This window comes from Eublepharis macularius, chromosome 5 (genome assembly GCF_028583425.1).
Source record: "Eublepharis macularius isolate TG4126 chromosome 5, MPM_Emac_v1.0, whole genome shotgun sequence".
In the NCBI taxonomy this organism is placed as follows: Eukaryota; Metazoa; Chordata; class Lepidosauria; order Squamata; family Eublepharidae; genus Eublepharis; species Eublepharis macularius.
The window spans coordinates 41,037,225-41,057,950 of record NC_072794.1 but is presented as its reverse complement, the minus strand read 5'-3'; the positions used below and the strand labels follow the sequence as shown (position 1 = coordinate 41,057,950).

Here is a 20,726-nt window from a genome sequence, read left to right as displayed (position 1 = left end):
TTGGAGGGACACAAAAAAATATTTGGATGGCATGCATATTTGTGGTATGATAAAATAAAAGCGGACTCTATGTTTTTGCACCACTATATTCGGGGAAGCCTCTTTACAATCTGGAAGAAATATAAAATCCACATGGGAGATGGAATTCCTTCATGGGTAGTTCCGTATGAAGTAATAGATCCAAGAACAGTTGACAATGAACAGCAACGGCTAACCTACAAGGAGATAATACAGATACAGTATTCTACATTAAAAATAAAGTCAGAGGAAGAGTTGTCTCCTACTTACGGTTGGTTTCAATATAGGCAGATTAGAGATCTTTACAACTTGGACTGCTTAAAAAAAGGAATAAGGATGGAAAATTCGGAACTAGAGGAAGTAATCTTACAAGAGGGCAAGAAAGAAATTTCCAAGATTTATAAAATACTCTTAAAATGGCATACCGAAGATGAAACAGTGAAAGTCCAGATGGTGAAGTGGGCAATAAATTTTCATAAAGAGATAACAATGGAAGCTTGGGATCACCTGTGGAAAAATACGTTGAAGATTTCAACATGTACAAATACAGATGGTATCTAACACCAAAGAAAATTGCGCTAGGAAATACCTGTCAGGGCTTGCCGCGGCTGCCGCTGGGCATGGCACTGGGCGGTCTGCTCCTGACGTCACAGGGGGGCCAGGGACTCTGCAGGACCCTGCTCTGTGGAAGGAGGGGCGGTATACCTCACCCAGACTCCCTCTCAGTCCACTCGCTGGCCTGCTCAACCTGGCCTGCTTACCCTCTGTGTCCTCCATCTTCTCCTTCCAGAACTCTCCTCCAAGCCTCCACCCTTGCATCCTACTGCTCTCATTCCACATCATCACTTCTCACTCACACCCACCACCTCAGAGCTCTTCCCAGCCATCCTTTATAGGGCTTCCTATCTCCACCCCGCCCTCCTTCCAGGCTTGTTCCCTCTCCTGACCGGGCCCAGCTGTGCGTTCCCCCAGGTGTTTCCCTCCAACCACTAATCCCTTCTGGGCTCCTTTGCCTAGCTGGCAGGGTGGGGTTGAGTGTGAGCCATCCCCAGCTGAGGGCTCCTTGGCCTTGCTCACGAGGGGCTGCCCCAGCCAGCCTCTGAGCTACTGAGCTTGCCTGGCCTTGCTCACGAGGAGCTGCCTTAGCCAGCTTCCGTGCTGCCTGCTTGGCAATGCTGGGCGGGGCTACCCATCTCCTCCCGCAGAATGCCTGTGGCAGCCCCCCCTGTAGAGGCTTGGCTTCTAGCAACTCCTGAGCCAGGCTGCTGTCTTCTAGCCCTGGCGTGGCCATGGGCTGTCTCAAGCTGCTGCAGCAGGGGTAGCTGGCTGGGCTGCCGGGATCAGCCACAGCTGCACCATGTTGGCTGGCTACCGGGCTTCTCTGGCTGAGCTGATTAGGGAAGGTGGGCCCAGCTGCGGCCCCTTGGCTGGCTGCCCAGCTCTTCCCACAGAGTGCCCTCAGCAGCTCTACCCGGAGGGGCTGGCTTCTGAGCACCTCCTGAGTCAGGTTGCCATCTTCAAGCTGGGGTGGATGCTGGGGCGTGGCTCTGAGTTGCTGTGGCTGCTTCTCCCCCTTTGCAGGTAAGGGCCCTGCTTGGGCTGCTGCTGGGTCCCAATTCTTCCTGCCTCTGCCCTCTCCCTTTGGTGTAGGCAGGTTCTGGCCCTGGCTGCTGGCTGAGGTGGCAGGACTGCTGTCTCCTGGCTGCCTCCCCCTGCTTCCTCTTGTTGAGGCCGGGGGCTGTGCCTCAGACCCCGGACAATACCAACATGTCAGACAAATGCTGGAAGTGTAAAAAGCATGAAGGATCATTGTATCATATGTGGTGGACTTGTGAGGTAGCCAAGCAATTCTGGGGAGATATAATTGAAGTAATCAATGAAATTTTACAAGTTCAAATAAATAAGAACCCAGAACTGTTGCTACTGAACTTGGGAATGGAAAATGTTCCAATACAGTATAGAACATTGTTATTCTATATGACTACGGCGGCAAGACTTTTGTATGCGCAGAAATGGAAAGTGCAAGAAGTACCAACTGTAGAAGATTGGATTTACAAATTGCTGTACATGGCAGAGATGGATAAAATGACAAGAAAGCTTAAGGATCTTGATCCAGGACAATATATTGCTGATTGGGGGAAATTGAAACAATACTTAGAAAAAAAAAATGGGATGTGAAAGGAGAACTGTGGCAGTTTGAGAATTACTAAAATAAGTTGTTGTAAATGGAAGAGAGTAGTGACTTTACCATGAAGGGGGAAATTTAACTATTAATCTAAGCTAGTACTATGTTTAAGAAAATTTTATTTTGAACACATAGTTTAATTAAAGAGGGGCAAAATGAATATATTAGCGGATATAATATAGTATGTATAGTATATAGTATGTATACAAAAGAATTTGACTATGCTTAGGGTAAGAGATATTATGATATATGTATTGTAAAAGAACAATCTAAGCTAGCAGTATGTTTATGGAAATGATATCCAGAATATAAAGTTTAATTAATGAAAAGCAAAATATACTTATTTGAGGATTTAATATAGTATGTGTACGCAGGAATTTGATTATGCTTAGAGTAAGAGATATGATATATGTGTTAGAGAAGAATTTAAGTGAAATTTAATGGAGTAATAAAAAGGGTTAAGGGTTGGAAAGCTGTTGGAAGTCGATAAGGAGGGGGGGAGGAAAGGGTGGGGGCTATAGTAAATTAGGTAGGGGTTTGTTTGTATGTATTTGACTTTGAATTTGAACTCACCAATAAAAATTGTTAAAAAAAAGGTTTAGAAAAGAAATAAATTCTTTTTTTTTTTAGAAAATTTTTATTGGTGAGTATACTTTTCAAATTCAATACATACATTCCCTCAATATCTAATTAACCCTATCCCCCACCCTTTTCCTCCCCCCTCTCTATCGACTTCCAACAGCTTTCCAACCCTTACCCCCTCTTATTACATGATAATTCCCTTAGTCTAAGCACATTCTAATTTTTTTCCCAGGTATTCTATCATATATATCAAATATCCTATCAATATAGCATGCTTCTATCAATTATACTATCAAATATTCTATCAGTAAAATATACATCTATCAATTATACTATCAATATAGTATAAATCTTATACCCCTCAATATAGCAGACCAGTATAATATAATATAATATAATATAATATAATATAATATAATATAATATAATATAATATAATATAATATAATATAATATAATATAATATAATATAATATAATATAATATAATATAATATAATATAATATAATATAATATATAACAAAAGTCTTAGTTTAAACATATTCTATTTCTTTTAAACATATATTCTCTCAAATATACTATTGTCATTATAATATGTATTAACATCCCTACTGTGCACCCTGCCACCAATGTGGCACCGCACACAGCACCATACTGCACATTCATTATATAACATACAATCTGATCTACCAACATAATAATATATATAGTATGCCCCATCAGTATATTTGTTTAACTATTCCCTTATTCATATACTCTGATAAAGGTATTACTTATCGTAACCTCCCTATCTTATTCTTTAAAAATCAGTTCTAAATTTCACCCCTCTTCTGCTATATTATAATCCAAGCTTAGATTAAAATAGATATAAATTCTTAATGGTAAAGTCACTTCTCTCTTCTGTTTAAAATGTCTTATTTCAAAAGTTCTCAAACTGCCACAATTCTCCTTTCACATCCCATTTTTTTTCCAAAAATTGTTTCAGTTTCACCCAGTCCGCCAAATACTGTCCCGGATCCAGGTCTTTAAGTTTTCTTGTCATTTTATCCATCTCTGCCATGTACAGCAATTTGTAAATCCAGTCCTCTACAGTAGGTACTTCTTGCACTTTCCATTTCTGCGCATACAGTAATCTTGCTGCAGCTGTCATATAAAATAACAATGTTCTATTTTGCACTGGAACATTCTCCATTCCCAAGTTTAGCAGCAGCAGTTCTGGGTTCTTATTTATTTGGGTTTGTAACACCTCATTAATTACTTCTATTATATCTCCCCAGTACTGCTTCGCTACTTCACAAGTCCACCACATATGGTATAATGAAAAGAAATAAATTCTTTATTGTAGGAACTCCATACTGAATAGTAAAGATAGTAAAGAGGAGCAATAGAAAGAAGTGAGTGGATTTCAGGGTGATTCCTGCATCCATGGTGCAAGATGGAGAGGATAGATGGAGCTAATGAGGAAAAGAGGAAGATGAAGTGTCATGAGGAGGAAATTCTGAGAATAGCAAGCTACACATCAAAGGATAACATAAGATGGTAAAGAGTAAGGGGTTAACAGATCCCTGACTTCTCTGTAATTCAATCTATCCGTTTTTTCCCCTTTGAAACCTGAGCAAGGAACACTGTTAGTCTTCCTCTTCCAATACTGTCTTAGTCATTTACAAAAGGGGGCTGAATTTTCCTGACAAATTTCAGGTATGAATTTATTCCATGTCCTGTTCGGTAGGGATGCCATCCCCCCAGTGGGGGTCCCCAGCCCCTGCCCCCCATCTCTCACCTGGCCAGGGGGAAAGGCACCATGGGGGAAGGCACATGCACGAAGCATGTTCTATGTCACCTGGGAAAATGATGTTCTTTTTCAGCACAGCAGGAAAATGCATGCTATTTTGTTCTTCTGAATGTTTACTTTGTTTTTAACAGGGTTATTAAAACGAATGGAAAGATGGAAGCAACTGTTGATTTTAATCAAGATTTTCTCTCCAGAAATCATCGTTTGTATCTTTCAAACATTGTCATATCAAGCTGCTTTTGTAATCATATTTTTGGTAAGTAAGGTCTATAGTTCTTCACAATGGATCAAAATTGGAAACTTCATGGAAGCCACACCTTCAGCTTTTATAATGAGGATAAAATAGTGGTAGATTTACATCCAAGCCAGTCTCAAGCCCATATGCCAAGGAAACATTACAAGTATGATACTATAAAAAGAAGAAACTAAATCTGAAATCAACAAAGCAGAAATAAGTTTCTTGTTCCATAAACTGAAATATCGATGAGAATTAGTCCTTTATTTTCAGTGTGTGCTCTAAATGCAAAAGATTTTTTTTTTGTTTAGCTTGCAGGGCTTTTGTGTGTATATTTGTCCAAAACAAATAAAAAGCACTTGTTTATAAAATACTTGTCTTTATTGCCAAACTAAGTGTATATTTTAAAAATAAATTTGAAAATGGCTCTGCTGGAGAGCTTTTTCGTTGCTGATATACACACTTTTACTGCTCTGCATACTAATCCTTTATGTAATCATCTCAATACCAAAGGTGGTTAGCAGAGTTTGCAAACAAAAACCGGTGGTGTTTGATCTCAGCTGTATATCCTCTCCAATTGAATGAAATCATACCCTCAAGTCATAGTGGACTTATGGCGACCCCTAGGGGGTGGTTATATTTCCCCCTACATTCATATTTCCATTATTTAAATTAAACAAATTCCCTATTTGTTTTACTAGCCTATCTTTGTTTCTCCAGTTAAGCAGCATTTCTTCATCTTTCTACCCAGTTTCCCGCTTGGTTCTACTTTCTTTGCAGTCTCCTGCCCAGTGGCCACACCTCTTTCTTTGACTGATTAGGTTATGTCTCTTCCGCAGTCTTCCAGTTTAGCAGAAATGGTTCCTCTATGCATGACCCCTAATCAACTTAAGGAAAATAATGGTTAAGTGGCTGTGAGGAGGGACTGTGCACGCAAAGCTGTAGACATAATGGTGGCGTACTTCCCTTTCCCAACAGGAAGGGCCTCAGGTTTGGAGGGAAGGGAATTCAGGCTCACCACCACCTCTTCTGCCTCCTCTCGTTGACTGCCTCCCTCTTTTCTCTGAGCAGCAGCTGTGCAGTGATGAAACAAGCCAACCACCACTTATTTTAGCCTTTGTAGGAAAGATGATCCAACCCTTTAATCATCTTCATTGCTCTGTTCTCTACTTTTTCCAGCTGTACAGTGACCATGAATACACACAGTATTCCAAATGAAGCCATGCCACATATCCATCACTATAATAGTGGCCATTTTATCTCCAATCCCTTTCCTAATAAACCCTAGCATGAAGTTTACCATTTTCATTGCTGTTGGACACAGAGTCGACATTTTGTCCAGCTCTTCAATATAACCCCAAGATCTTTTTCCCTCTTAGTTTTGGCAAGTTGAGAGGTTCACAATGGGAAATTTATAGCAATAAGGAGTTAAGCAGGGGGGTCACTTCAGCCAATGAAACCACAAGGTTTTAAAATTTGAAAAAGTCACACAGACTTTGTTAAGTGTTCTCCATGTGCTGAATATTTGCTCCAGCTCAAATTACCACAAAAAGAAAGAGAATCATGGAAGGACGAACCAGGGGAAAAAAAGCTCACAGAGCACCGTGAAAACTAACTACAAAAAATCAATCAAGTGAAACAGTCTCAAGAATATAATATATACAGTGAAATATAATTCAAGGTCCAAACATAGTTAAGATACAAAACAACTATACAAAACAAGGTGGCTGCCAGATAATGCTTCTAAGCACAGAGTCAAAAGGAAATTTACCATAAAGTGCAAATTGCAAAGGGTAATAAATAACAGTATACAAAATGTTAACGTGACCGTGCCTGTCTCAATGTTTTCTGTATATTAATACATAAAACCGGATTTTTGAATCTTTCCAAGGAGCTGAACATCTACAAATAACTTGTACTGAAGTTCTCCCATCTGTGGGATTTCACAGAAACTAATTTGGACTAATATTTCTAAATGGCAGGAGTTGTGTTTTTTCATCAAATAGGTAAATAAAGCTATCGCTAGTTCCCTTTCTTTATCTATGAAATAATGATGTGAGATTTTATGTTAATATGTTTCTCTGGTTGACCTTATTTTTATGAAAGGAAAAAAATTAAAAGAAAGAAGGGGAGAAAGATATTCAGCAGAAGAAATTGGAACTATTTGCCACTTTCTATATTTGCATACAATCACTTTAGCAAAAAGAGATTACTTTCGTTTCACACCCTTTTTGTTTTCCTGACATTGAGGAGACGCTACACGATATGTGTCACATCAGCCTCCCATAACCAAGATGTTGGTCAGTATTTAGATATAATTCAAGTAAAAGTGATTGAAAAGGCTTTTGTTTTCTCAAAAAAAGAGGAATGTTTGTTTTCATTTTACACAGTCCTGCTGTCAGCACTGTTAACACAAAATTCAGTGACCTTTCTGGTGACAATGTTATTTCAATTGAGAAATCTGTGTCTGCCTTATTTCCTCCTCCTGACAGGCTCTACACCAATCAAAGAAGGCATAGCTCAAATGTAGGAGTGAACAACCGGAATTAAAGTTCAGGTTGGCATCAGAGGAGGAGAAAAAGCTTGACTTTTTTGTTCTTTAAAGCAGTTACTAGCAGGAAAGGAAGACTGTATTACTGAAGATCAGTAAATTGCCTGAAATATTGAGATGATTTGGGTGAAATATATCATTCTAGTGCTCCTATGGACATGTTGTAATTCCCAAAATGGTAAGTTATAGGAAATGTTTAGATCAAGGAAATGGATATTTGATGCTTCTTTTGTTATAGGCAGGCTTAGTGGTGCAAAACTAAAGTTTATGATAGGAAAGATTTCAGTTTTGTCTTTTGGTTTGTTTAATTGTGGAAACTGAGAACAGTCAGCTTAGGGACAAAACCATTGGCTTCTTTAATAGTTGGCAAGGAAAATAAAGTTAGATATACAAAATAAAAATAAATTTGCATGACTGAGTAACCAAGAATATCACTGAAAGAACATAACTAAAAACTTTGTAAAATGTGAGCAGTTTTCAAAGATCAAAATAATCCGGAATCGGAATTCAACCCAAGCTGATGATGAGTTTGCTAAATTTCATTCTAGTGTGTGAAGAACCACCTGAAGTTGATTTTGGAGAGATGGTAAGTGACGAAAAAGTTGCGTATCAGAAAAGTGATAGAGTACAATATAGGTGCTACCCTGGATATGCCTTGGAAGGGCCTGATTGGATAACATGTGAAGGACCACAGTGGACCTCTCCACCAAAGTGTTTGGGTAAGAGGATTTATTCTGTTTGAATGGGATTCTTCACAATCGCTTCTGAAAGTGTGTCTGTAATGTATGAGAGATGTGGTTACCAAGTCACAATTTGGAGGTAATGCCTACAGTTTCCATACAGCAAGAATTTTTGCCTCTGTATAAGGCTCTAGAGTCTCAGTAGAAGATATGAAACATTTATACTCTTCTATACAAATACACAAGAATTTAGAATTAATGGAGGGGGGGGGAGTGCCCAACAAGCATTTCAATCCCTCTCTTCTTAAGCTGTTTCAATTTTTAATTTATTTAGATTAGTAATAAGATCACATATTACTAAACTGTGGGTCATTTTTGTCGAGTTGGTATTTATTTTATTTTGCCAGTATAAACACTGAAGCCGGCAGCTGCTTAGACATAGAAGCGAGGGGTCAAAGAGGTGGTGGAAGAGAAGTCCCTTTCATTTATCAGGGTATATTCATGTAATTTTGCACTCCATCTGGAAAGTGGGCCATATTCACATAGGCATATGTTTAGGATGTACATGTCTTCTGAGCAAACACAGTAACTGCTATGTGGATCATGCCGTGGAAGTCACCTTGCACACACCTTGTTCCCATGATCAATAATATTTTAGAGCAGTATTGCTGATCAAAGGAAGAGGGTGTCTGTGCAGCCACTTCCTCTGCACATTTGCACTCTGCAGATGACCAGGCAATGGGTGGAGGCAGGGTGACCAGACCACTTTTGCCTGCTCTCCCTGCCCATGCAGTGAGCTGACATGTGGAGGGTGGTGGTGGTCATGTTTTCCAGGCAGTGTTTGAAAAGCAAATTGTCATTCAGTTGTGATCAGCTAATGGTTAACCATGCACGGAAAAAACCATTACAGGAACGAACGTTATGATACTGATTTGCAATAGGGAATCAGTAATCCAGCAACATGTAGGCAAACATTAGTATTTACAAATCAAACAGAAGCTACTTATTGCGAGAAATCACAAGAGGCTAGTTCCTGTTCAGTCCCAGACTTGGAAGAATGAACTTCAATCAGAGTTGCCTCTGCTGATAGTATTAATGGAGTGTTCATATTTGGGAGATTTGTCCATAGTCCAATGAGGTTGTGCATGTATCTCTTAACTGACTGAAAATGTTGGTTGGATATTTTAACAACGACTTCAGCTATTTCTCCCATGAAATAAAACCCTAATAATGATGATTATATTTCATGAGAATCACAAAACTGACATGACGTGTTTGGCTGTTTTGACTGAATGGACTGCTGTGACCTCTGCTATTAGTAATAACCAGTTTCCAGTTACAGATTTAATATTTTAACAAATTAACATGGTTTCTAAATTAGCGTTTCTCCCCTGCTCTAATCAAGCTGGTTAAGTTTTGCATTGCACCCTTGCATCCCATCTCCCTTCCGGGTATATGGGATCAGGACTAGACATGGGCACGAATGGAAAAAAAAACCTGAAGAAGTTGTTTGTTGTTCGTTGTCATCCACGAACAACAAACGAACAGTAACAAACATGACCCTGTTCACAAACATATTTGTTGTTCGTGGCCCTTTAAAGATCCCTAAAACAGCAAAGTGGGGGGAACCATGCATCATGCATTTCCCAGGGTGCACTCTCTCTGAAACTTGGGGGGTCTTTGGAGGACAGTGAGGACTATGTCCCCTGCAAATTTGATGGGTATTTGACATTGGGACGGTCAGTTTGTGGGGTGTTTAAAGGGCCCTGCCCCTTGCACGTGGCAGGAAAGGGCCCTTTAAACTATCAGCTGGCAGGTGGCAGGGGGAATTCTCTGCTGGAAGTACTTTGAAGGGTTAAAGCCAGAAAGAAAGCCAGAAGGAGTTCAGACAGAGTTCAGTCCCTCCCTCCGGTTGACAAGAGAATGGATTGCAGGTGCCAGACTGTCTGGCTAGATGAATGGCTGATGAAGGCAATGAACGATGCTTGCAACAACCACTTATTCATTTACAATGGGGCCTCACAAATGGCTTGTTTGCGACTAACAGGCTGTTCATGGGGTTTTTCCGTTCGTAATGCTGTTCGTGCCCGTGTCTAATCAGGACTCTCCATGAAAGGAGCTTTGATTCTTCTGTAATTTTTGTTGATCTTTGAAATCTTTGACTCAAATCTTGGTCTTTTACGATGGACCAGTATGGCTACCTATCTGAAACTAAATACACATGGTTATTGTATAAGGCTTATGGTATCCTATTTGCCACTTCCCCACCTACCCCACCAATGCTTTGAATGGCTGGGCTACCATGAATCTGCCAGGTTCAAAGGCAGAAACTCTCATTTGAGTGACAATGTGCTCTTTTTTCTTTTAGCATCTTGTAGTATCACAAGGCAGCAGCTGGAAGCCAAAAACCTCCTTTTGTCTGGTGGCCGAAGACGTTCCCATGTGATTGGAAATAATCAGACGCTAGAGTTCTTGTGCAGGGAAGGATATATCCTCTCAGCTCCTTCAGTTAGGAAATGTATTGATGGGAACATGGATTTGCCATCCTGTATCTCTGGTAAATGTGTTGAGAGAGCACTGATAAAATCCTGTTGGATTATTGAAAAGCCTCAGCAGTCCTTTGACTATCTCACTCTCCAATTTGGATGCCAGTGTTTGCCAGGCTTCCTCTGTTCACATCCTCTAAGATTCTCCAGCCCTCTAGAAAGGGCTTCTTCCATCAACAGAACAGTTCACACTCTCCATCAATTTCCTGGCCCTTCCCACACGAGAAAGATTAGCTTTCACACCTCTCTCCTTGATATCTCCCCACACTTAATGAAAAGGCAATGCTTACACAGCAAAATATTATGAAAGTTTCAGACTTTGAAGGGCTGATATGATTGTCTTAAGGAGATGAGTAACATGATTTTCCTGAGTAGGGGACTATGATGTAATAGGCATTACTAAAACTTGGTGATGAGGCTCTCCATTGGAATATTGGGATTGAGGAGTATACCTTGTTTCAAAGTAATAGACTTGGATGAAGGAATAGAGAGGATGCTCATTAAATTTGCAGATGGTACTACATTGGGAGGGCTAGCAAATACAGTAGAAGATAGAATCAGAATACAAGATCTGAACAGACTGAAAAACTAGGCTAAAACCGACAAAATGAATATCAACAGAGATAAATGTCAAATTCTGCATTTAGGTAAAAAAATAATCAAATGCATAATTATAGGATAGGTGAGGCTTGTCATGGCCGTAGTCCATGTGAAAAGGATTTAGGGATCTTAGTAGACCATGTACTGGCCATAAGTCAGCAGTGTGATGTGGTAGCTAAAAAGACAAGTGTGATCTTGGGCTGCATCAACAGAAGTATAGTGTCCAGATGATGTGAACTGAAGGTGTTACTGTACTGTGCTCTGGTTAGACCTCATTTGGAATGTGTCCAAAGGAATGCTACAATGGTGGAGACCAAGTCCTTTGAGGAAAAGTTGAAGAAATTGTGTATGTTTAGCCTGGAGAGGAGATGCTGAGAGAGGATACGATTGCCATCTTCAAATATCTGAAATGCTGTCACAGAGGATAGAGCAGAGTTGTTTTCTCAGGGGTTAGACTTGAACCAATGAGTTAAATTAAACCAAAATAGTTTTCAGTTAAACCTTAGGAAAAACTTCCTGACACAGTTGTCCCTCTGTGGAAGAGGCTTCCTTGGGAGGTGGTGGGCTCCCCTTTGAAGGTTTTTAAGAAGAGGCTAGATGGCCATCTGACATCAATGCTGATTCTATGACTCAGTATGAATTTAGCCACATTATGAGAGGGAGAGCATTTTGATTACACGGACAAATCATCTCTCTTATTACTTATTAGAAAGAGGGAAAAAATGTAGCCGCCCACCAAGTGTTGCGAATGGGGACACCATAACTTTATCTCAGAAAGAGTACACATCTGGATCTTCGGTAGAATTCAGATGCCAACGATATTATGCAATGGAAGGACATAGCAGATCTTTCTGTGACAACGGGAACTGGACAAAAGTGCCTGTCTGCTTAGGTAAGAAGGAAGATACTGGTTGTTCGAGAGATATACCTTTAAAATATCACTTGAACTAATTCTTTGCTTTCTTTTCCTCATTTGGTTTGCATGTGAGGTAGATTCAATGATGTTACAGCTCCCTGTGCTTTTCTGTGTTTGGTGAAGGGTCACATCCTTTTTGAAGAGGGGTCATGCGAACCCTCTAATGGCTTCTTTTTACCTTACCATGAACTCAAGCCTATTCCTGTTGGTCCAGGGTAATGATATGAGTCTGTAGAGGGGTGACATGACCCTCTTAGGGGCTTCTCAGGAGTGGTGGTGGTGGATAGTGCCCTCAAGTCATATCTGACTTATGGCAACCGCTGGCAGATTCTCATGGCAAGACACTAACAGGAGTAGTTTGCCATTGCCTGCATCTGCAATGCTGGTCTTCGTTGGACGTCTCCCATCCAAATACTATCCAAGGCTGACCCTGCTTAGCTTTTGAGATCTGACAAGATCAGGCTCCCCGGGGCTGATCTCCGGAAGGGAGTATACTATTACACCTGAACTTCTCACCTGTGCACCCAACAACCTCAAAACCCTTCCTACATGGATCACATGACTCTCTTTGGGTCACAAGAATCAGGGGAATCATTTCTTATCATGTGGGATCCAAGTTCTGGGGGCAAAATGGAAGCAGGACTTCTGTTCAGAAAAGAAGCAGCACCTCTGTCATTTTTTGTAACGAGGGTAGGCAAACCCTATATTCTTTTCTCATCTTACTCCCTTTACTCAAATAGTAGCGTTTAGGAATTAATTTCCCAAGCATTACAAGTGCCCCGATTTAGATTGGCATCATGGTGCGTGGAGGGGAAAGGACTTCAGCCTTGCCCTCCATAGTGTGATCCTGATCTGAATGAGGGTCCCCCCGTGCTGGGGAAATTAGTTCTTAGCAGCTGCCATTTGACTGAGAGCAACGAAGCTTGAGTTGGGGTTCCGACTAAAACACATTGAAAATGTAATGTCTTCTTTGATCCACTGAAGTCTCATTATCATAGCATCCGTTTTTCCTCTTTTCTCTATGCTTGTGAGGTGGGGTTCAGAAAGAGGACTGCCCACTTTATTTTCCACATTATTTCAGTTTTCCAAGAAGGCATAGTGGTGAATCCATACAAGACGATCTTCATTAACAAGTCATTTTCTTTTCTTATCACAGAGCCCTGTGTTATTTCATTGGCTGAACTAGAAAGGCGGAAAATGGGTGTGAAACTGAGGTCAAACGAGGATGAGTTTCAAACTCTGTACCTTCCACACGGTGATTCTGTTGAATTTAATTGTAAACCTGGACATAGCTTGGCAACAAATCTTTCCCAGTCTGCTTTTGAAATCCAGTGCAGAGGAGGGCCAATTGTGTATCCTGAATGTAAAGGTAACTCAAGATGGGGATGAAGTAAATATTTTGGCTGCCTCACCTATTCCAGTAGTTGCTGTGCCAGAGGGAACATAAGCGTTCAGATGGAACCTCTCATAACATGGTGATCAGTGCTCTGTCTTGGCCTTGGATTTCTGTAATGAACTCTCTGCTTTTGAAAACAGTCTGGAAAATTCAGCTGGTCCAAAATGCTACATGGCTAAAAGACATGCATTTGTAATTAAACTAAATGTATAAAGGTGACAAACATCTCTTGAAATACTCTGCATAGTTTCCATACCGCGATGATTTGATCATCATTCCTGATGATGTTTGGATGGAGACGCTGTTGCATTTTGTATACTTTTGGGGGGGGGGGGGTAATTATCCATGATGGGGTTTTTGTTCCACTATGATTTGCTCTCCTAGTTTCATTTTATATTCTTATGTATGATATGATGAAAGTCTCTTTATCCACTATCCATATAACACATAATTTTACATATCATTATCCCCCGCCTTCACTCCTGTCTTCTGAACCTAGGAAGCCTCATATTCTTTAGCCTTTACTCATAGGTTCCAACTCTTTGATAATTTTGTTTATTTTGTTTGTCTTTTAATACCATTTTTAGCTGTCTGCATGCCTATTCTTCTACCAGCCCCCATCCCATGGCATTCTGACCCTTGGGTCTACCTTTCTTTTCGAAACCTAGATCATAAGCTCTTGGGGGAGGCACTTGTCCCTCTTGCTTGTTTTACTCAACAAATGTCCTGTATGGTATACATAATAATAAAGGTGAAGAATTTTTTGTATCATTTGGCATTCTCCCAGTGATCCTTCCTTCCTGCCTGCCCAAAGTTTTAATAGTTTTAACATCTATGTATGTGTATTTTTGCTCTGATTTTAATTGTTTTAGTGGGTTTTTGTTAGTTTTAATGGTTTTTAAGGTGTAGTTTTATTATGTATGTTTTTAATTCGCTAGCCTAGTTGGTGGACCTTATGAGGTCAGAAAGTCAAGGTATACATTTTGTAAATAAATAAATAACAGTAATATTTCTGCCCGCAGACAAACATTTAGAGGAATTATACTACCAATTTTTCTCTTCCCTTTTGTACAACGTTTGTTTTACTTCCAGCAATTAAATGTGATCCTCCAAGATTGGCTAATGGTACTTTCAGACCCGAGAGGACAGTTTACCAGGATGGGGATCTAATTAAGATTGAGTGTGACCATAGAGTGCAAACAGCTGAGACGCAAACGATTGCAGAATGTACAAGGAATGGATGGTCTCCACCACCACAATGCAGTAAGTGTGATTTATGTGACTTACCATCCTTATAGAAGGGTAGCATGATATGATACTTTGCCTTGTTTTATGCAAAAGTATTTTTAAGTAGTCAATGCTGGCCTCAAGTGGAGGAGCAGAGAATCAAACCCGGCTCTCCAGTTTAGAGTCCTCTTGCTCTTTACCACAACATCAAACTGGCTTTCAAGATTTCAAGCAAAAAGGCATCTCCCTTGTAGAGTAATCAAGTAAGCTGGACAAGTAGCTGATGCCAGAACCAGCAGGATTAGAACAGAAGGTGGAACCAATGTCAGATTTGATATTGGATCATCTGCTGAGTGCAGCCCCTCTTCCCCTCCATGGGGTATGAGGTGGGGATAGTGCATAAAGGAGGAGAGTGCTGTCCTCTTCCCAAATAGATATAAACAAGCTCATGGAGGAAGTCTGGTGATGGTCTCCTCTGTGGTGGGATAAAGTTGAAGAAGACCTTTAGAGATGCTTCATCTTAGATTGAGCATTATTAGCAGGATCATTGTCCATGTTGATCCAGGATTAGAACCAGTAGAACCAAGGACTGGGGCTGGAAAGATCTGGAAACAGAACCAATGATGTAGTATCAGTTCTGGGAATGGGCTCCTATGCAACAAATTACTTTGATGCCATGGTATCTGAGACAGAGAGTACTTTTTCTCATTGGACAGCTTTGAACTGCTACACCCTTTCCCTTCTCGCCTTGGGTGTGAACTGTTGGCAATGTCAACACCCAGCCACATTATGGGAGTTGCCCACAAGAAAAACACGGCTCAAGTTCATCAGTGTGCAGCATTTTTGCATCTCACAACATTCCTTAAAAAGTGATATTTGCATCTACTTCCCAAACCTCCTTGCCAACTTTCCCAGTTCTCCTGCCAGTATGGAAACTGCTCTCCATTAGGACTTCTTCTCCCAACATGCGATCTCTCTCAGCTAGAACTAAAAACAGACCCTCTTCTTTCTAGCTCATGCTACCTCATCAGATGCCTTTGAGTGGCCTGTCACTCAAAGCTCTTTGATTCTGACAGGGATTAACCCTTCACAGTCCTGCGAATGTATATGTACAGCTCTTCTGGGATTCTTTAAGAACATGCAAATTGCCACATATTCCACCCTTGGAGATCATTGCTTCATGGGAGGTTCTCACAAGCCTCTCTTGTGCTATGGGTGAAGCATGCGGTGTATATTATCTTTCTATTTATAGTCATACCACTATTTAAACATCTTATATCAATATATATACAACATACAATAGGCATACCATTAGTTAAACATTTTATACCAACATATACACAATGAAATTAGAAGAACGATTAAACCTAGGATAAATCAAACAACTAAGGAAAAACAGTCTCTTACGGGAAAAGTGTTTTTGCCATATATCAAAGGAATCACTGATCAGATGGGAAAGCTTATGAGAAAGCACAGCCTACAAACAGTATTCAGATCCACCAGAAAAATTCAACAAATGCTGTTCTGATTTCATTTCTGGAGTAGCCATTTGCTTGAAGTGCATGGTTTAGATGATTAATTTCCTTGTTGAGAAAGTGCGGTTCACATATCCGTCTTGTACGGTCTACTAATGTTTTTATTATGCCTCTTTTCTGTCGAGGGTGGTGATTGGAGTTTTTGTGTAAGTACCGATCTGAATATGGTCCGGATGGTTTCTAGTCCTGCAAAACACCAGGCTAACGAAATACTCTACATCCCACAATAGCCCTGCAGAGAAGATTAGCATATCAAGCACCAATCCATATGCAAAAGAACCTCCTCAGGATACAGTGAAGCCTCCCTCCATTAGCATTCCACACCCTGGGAAACTCTTACAGGATGACTCAGCCCAAACCCACTTTCCTGAGTAGATATAAATTACCTGCCAACATCTTCTCCACACTGCGACACTGAGAGATCTCTGTCTTTTGGTGCTACACCTCTGAAGATGCCAGCCACAGCTGCTGGCGAAACATCAGGAACTACAATGACAAGACCACGGCGATACAGCCCGGAAAATATACAACAACCATTCCTGAAGAAGTTTCTAAGATACTATTCATGCTTCTACATTTATTCTCACATTCAATATATCATTACAGATGCTGGAGGAAACTGTGGCCATCCTCCCTCTATTCAAAATGGAGATGTCCTCAACCCTCTTCAAGCACAGTATGCACCGGGCACAACATTACAATATAAATGCCAATTCTTGTATGTAATGAATGGAAACTCTCAAGTACGTTGTGAAAATGGTCATTGGACAGAAGCTCCAACATGCATAGGTATGTAAAAGTTTATAATTACACACGTGATACTTTGAGGTACTGTAGCTCAAATTCTGCTTAAGTCCACATGGCCAGGGAATAATGGTTATTCTTTGGGTACAGAATCAGGTGGTAGAGCTGGGAAAATACCTCTAGCCAGGGCTTGGCATGTGGCTGCTACTTGCAGTAGACATATGATGGAACAGTGGAGAATACAGCAGCTTCTGCCAATTTATGTGGTGGATTGGTTTTTGCTTGTTGCTTTTCACATCTGACTGCCAACATACTTTTGTCAAATGAACTCTTCAGTGTCAACATATTCTTAAAAATGTACTGTGTTTTGTGGTAGAGCTGGGAAAATACCTCTAGCCAGGGCTTGGCATACAGATGCTACTTGCAGTAGACATTTGAGGGAACAGTGATGAATAGACATGGGCACGAACCAAAAAAATTTAACGAACCAGTGGTTTGTGGTTTGGTGCTGACGACGATCCCAAGGTTGCGAACTGCAATGAACATTTTCTGTTACCGAACCGGTTTGCGGTTTGCAGTTCGTGGGGCATGGAACGGCCCCCATGGCACTTAGAGAGCCCGTATTCCTGGGGAGTCTTTTGCAGGCTCTCCTTCAGCCATCACCCAAGTTTGGAAAAGGGATCTTAGAGTTATACCTTCTCCAATCCAAGGCCCCCAGGAAACTCCCACTCGACACAATTAGAGCCACCGGTTGATGTTGGCCCAGTGTACAGAAGGTGGGTGCTGACGCAGTCTCTCTCCCCAAAGGCTAGCAAGTGGCAAGCAAGAGCTCTGTCCTACTCCACTGCTCGCTGAAAGTGAAACCCAGCCTGGGAGTCCATGGCTATTTATAAGCACAGGTCCCATTGAGCAATGCAGGAGGTCTGTGTTTGGCCATCAGAGCTGCCTATCAGGGTTTGCAGGGATGAGATTGGAGTGCCCATGGCTACAGAACACCCCCTTCCCGCTCCCTCCCCTGGGTGTCTTCTTCCAACTTGTAACCGCTTTGCAGCTCCGTGGTTGGAAGGAAGACTTGCCGATCAAGGTAAGCTGGGCTTCCATTTGGGTTTCCAGGGCGACAGAAGGAGCGCAGACAGAGTTCAGGCATTCCCCTGGCTCCATTTCCAGGGGAATTGATTGCTGGTGCCTGACTGTCTGGCTTCCCGAACCGCGGCTGAACGCACCGAACCAGGCCTCTCCCAAGCACTGGTTTGTTTGCCGTGGACAATAATGAACCGTTGGATTGTGATCGCGCGATTGCCAACTTCGTGGGTTTTTGAAGTTCGTAATGCAGTTTGTGCCCATCTCTAGTGATGAATACAGCACCTGCATATATTGTCTGCCAATTTTATGTGGTGGTCAGGTTTTTGCTTCTTGCTTTTTATATCTATCTGCCAACATACTTTTGTCAAATGAACTCTTCAGTGTCAAAATATTCTCAAAAATATGCAATGTTTTGTCCTTTCTGTAGATGCAACATGTACAATATCTGAAGTAGATATGGCACAAAACAACATTCAGTTGAAGTGGACAAATGATAAAAAACTATATTCAGAATCAGGAGATGCAGTGGAATTTATATGTAAATGGCACTATCGGAAGGACCCATCTTCCCCTCCCTTCAGAACACAATGTATAGAAGGCAAGGTGACATATCCAAGATGTATCTGTAAGTACATCCATTGAAGTCACTGAGTTTAGAAAGGTTTGATACTGTTTAGGATTATATCTTTTACTGGTGAAGTATGGAAATAAAGATGGGTTTTATTTTTCTTTTACCAGAAGAAAATTAACTTTGTGATTTACTGGTACAGTTAAAATTGTACCCTGAAATGTTTACTATATGGGCCCCACCACTTCATACAAATTTCATGAGACCTCTTCAGTACATCCATGGTTCCTGACTTATGATATACTACCTTTTTAAAAAAAACTAATAAGTAAAACAAAGTCACTGAGAATGGATCTCAACAGGATAGGCTGATCTTTGTCTGCTGGGTCACTTTGACATAATTAGATGATTGACTAAACATACGATGATGCAAACATTAGTTTGTACTTGTATACTTATATTTGTGTATTGAACTATTCTAAGGCTATATGTATATTTTTAAAAAGCTACAGTTCACTTCAGACCAATTATAAATACATGAGTAACAGTGTCACAAAATCTATGCCTGCTATTTTTATTTCTGAAAGTTTACTTTGTATTTAACAGAGGTTTTTTTCTGGAAAAAGAGGTGGCAGAACTCTCAAGAGGGAAATGAGGAAGAATATTTTCAAGAGGTGCCAGAACTCGTTCTACCGCATTCCTCCGCATTCCATTTCCTGCTGAAAAAAGAGCCCTGAACAGGGTTATTATGATGAAGGAAAAGAAGGATGCAACCAATGTTTTAAAGCAAGATTTGGCCTTCAAAAGTCATAATTTGCTTCTTTCAAAGTTGTCCTATCAAGCAGCCTTTATTATCATATCTTTGGCAAATTATTTGGCAAATTATCTTTGTACTTCTTCACAACAGAATAAAAATGGGAAACATCAAAGAAACCACACCTTTAACTTTTAAATGTAATAATAAAATGGTTGTAGACCAATATCTGTTCCAACTTTTAAAGCCATACACTTGGAAACATTAAAAATGTAAAACTATAAAAGGAAGAAATTAAATAAGCAGTCAAGAAAGCAGTGTCTTACCAATAAATTTCTGTCTTTATAAAGAAAAATATCAATGAGAACTAGGCCCTTTTTCAAAATATGCTGGCTATGTATAAATGCAATGGAGTTTAACTATTTAACCTGCAGAGTTTGCTCATTCATTTAAAATAAATGATAGACATGCACAAAATGCTTGTCTTTATTGCTAAATAAAAAATGTATAAGATTGTTGTTGTTGATAAAGTTTACAAAATGACCATAATAGAAAGTTTTTTACGTGTGCATACACATACTTTGAGTCCTCTGCCTATTAATACATCATGCAATTACATCAACATGACACTTCCTCTGGCTATTGGAATTTGTGAACGAAGACCTCTAGCTTATAATCGCAACTGTATATCCTCATGATGTGGGTTGAATATTGTAAAAAGATTATCAGCAGAGGAGAGTGACATAGCAATAACATTCTGTAGCTGGTCTTGGACACATTCAGGATTATTCTGCAAAAAAAAATGTCCATAAGGGAATCCTTCAAGCATATTTGTTGTATTTTCTTTTTATACGTTACTTCTGAGAAGTAATCAAGTGTAATTTCATTGCAGGATGGGATGGACTTATGGCTAGAGATGGGCATGAACCGCATTACGAACTTCAAAAACCCACGAAATGGGCGATTGCGCGATCTCGATCCGGCGGTTTGTTATTGTCCACAGCAAATGAACCAGTGTTCAGGAGAGGCCTGGTTCGGTGCGTTTGGCCGTGGTTTGGGAAGCCAGACAGTCAGTCACCAGCAATCAATTCCCCTGGAAATGGAGCCGGGGGAATGCCTGAATTCTGTCTGCGCTCCTTCTGTCGCCCTGGAAACCCAAATGGAAGCCCAGCTTACCTTGATTGACATGTCTTCCTTCCAACCACGGAGCTGCAAAGCGGTTACAATTTGGGAGAAGACCCCCAGTGGAGGGAGGGGGAAGGAGGTGTTCTGTAGCCATGGGCACTCCAATCTCATCCCTGCAAACCCTGATAG

At 40.6% G+C, this 20,726-nt stretch overlaps 2 protein-coding genes across 2 annotated transcripts in view; both read left to right on the top strand.

Moving 5' to 3' along the window:
• The window catches only part of LOC129330316 (coagulation factor XIII B chain-like), a 74,998-nt gene extending 69,815 nt beyond the window's left edge, over positions 1–5,183 (top strand). The window contains exon 20 of the mRNA XM_054980348.1: positions 4,709–5,183. Coding sequence (XP_054836323.1) covers positions 4,709–4,717 — 9 coding nt within the window. The 3' untranslated portion in view covers positions 4,718–5,183. The remainder of the gene's footprint in view (positions 1–4,708) is intronic.
• A 1,511-nt stretch (positions 5,184–6,694) lies between these two features.
• LOC129331461 (complement factor H-related protein 1-like) lies at positions 6,695–19,526 on the top strand. The gene is made up of 9 exons (XM_054982028.1): positions 6,695–7,541; positions 7,912–8,082; positions 10,412–10,600; positions 11,899–12,081; positions 13,262–13,474; positions 14,594–14,764; positions 16,870–17,052; positions 18,518–18,715; positions 19,265–19,526. Coding segments are annotated over exons 1-9 (1,371 nt in total). The 5' UTR covers positions 6,695–7,480; the 3' UTR covers positions 19,267–19,526.
• Positions 19,527–20,726: the final 1,200 nt, after the last annotated feature.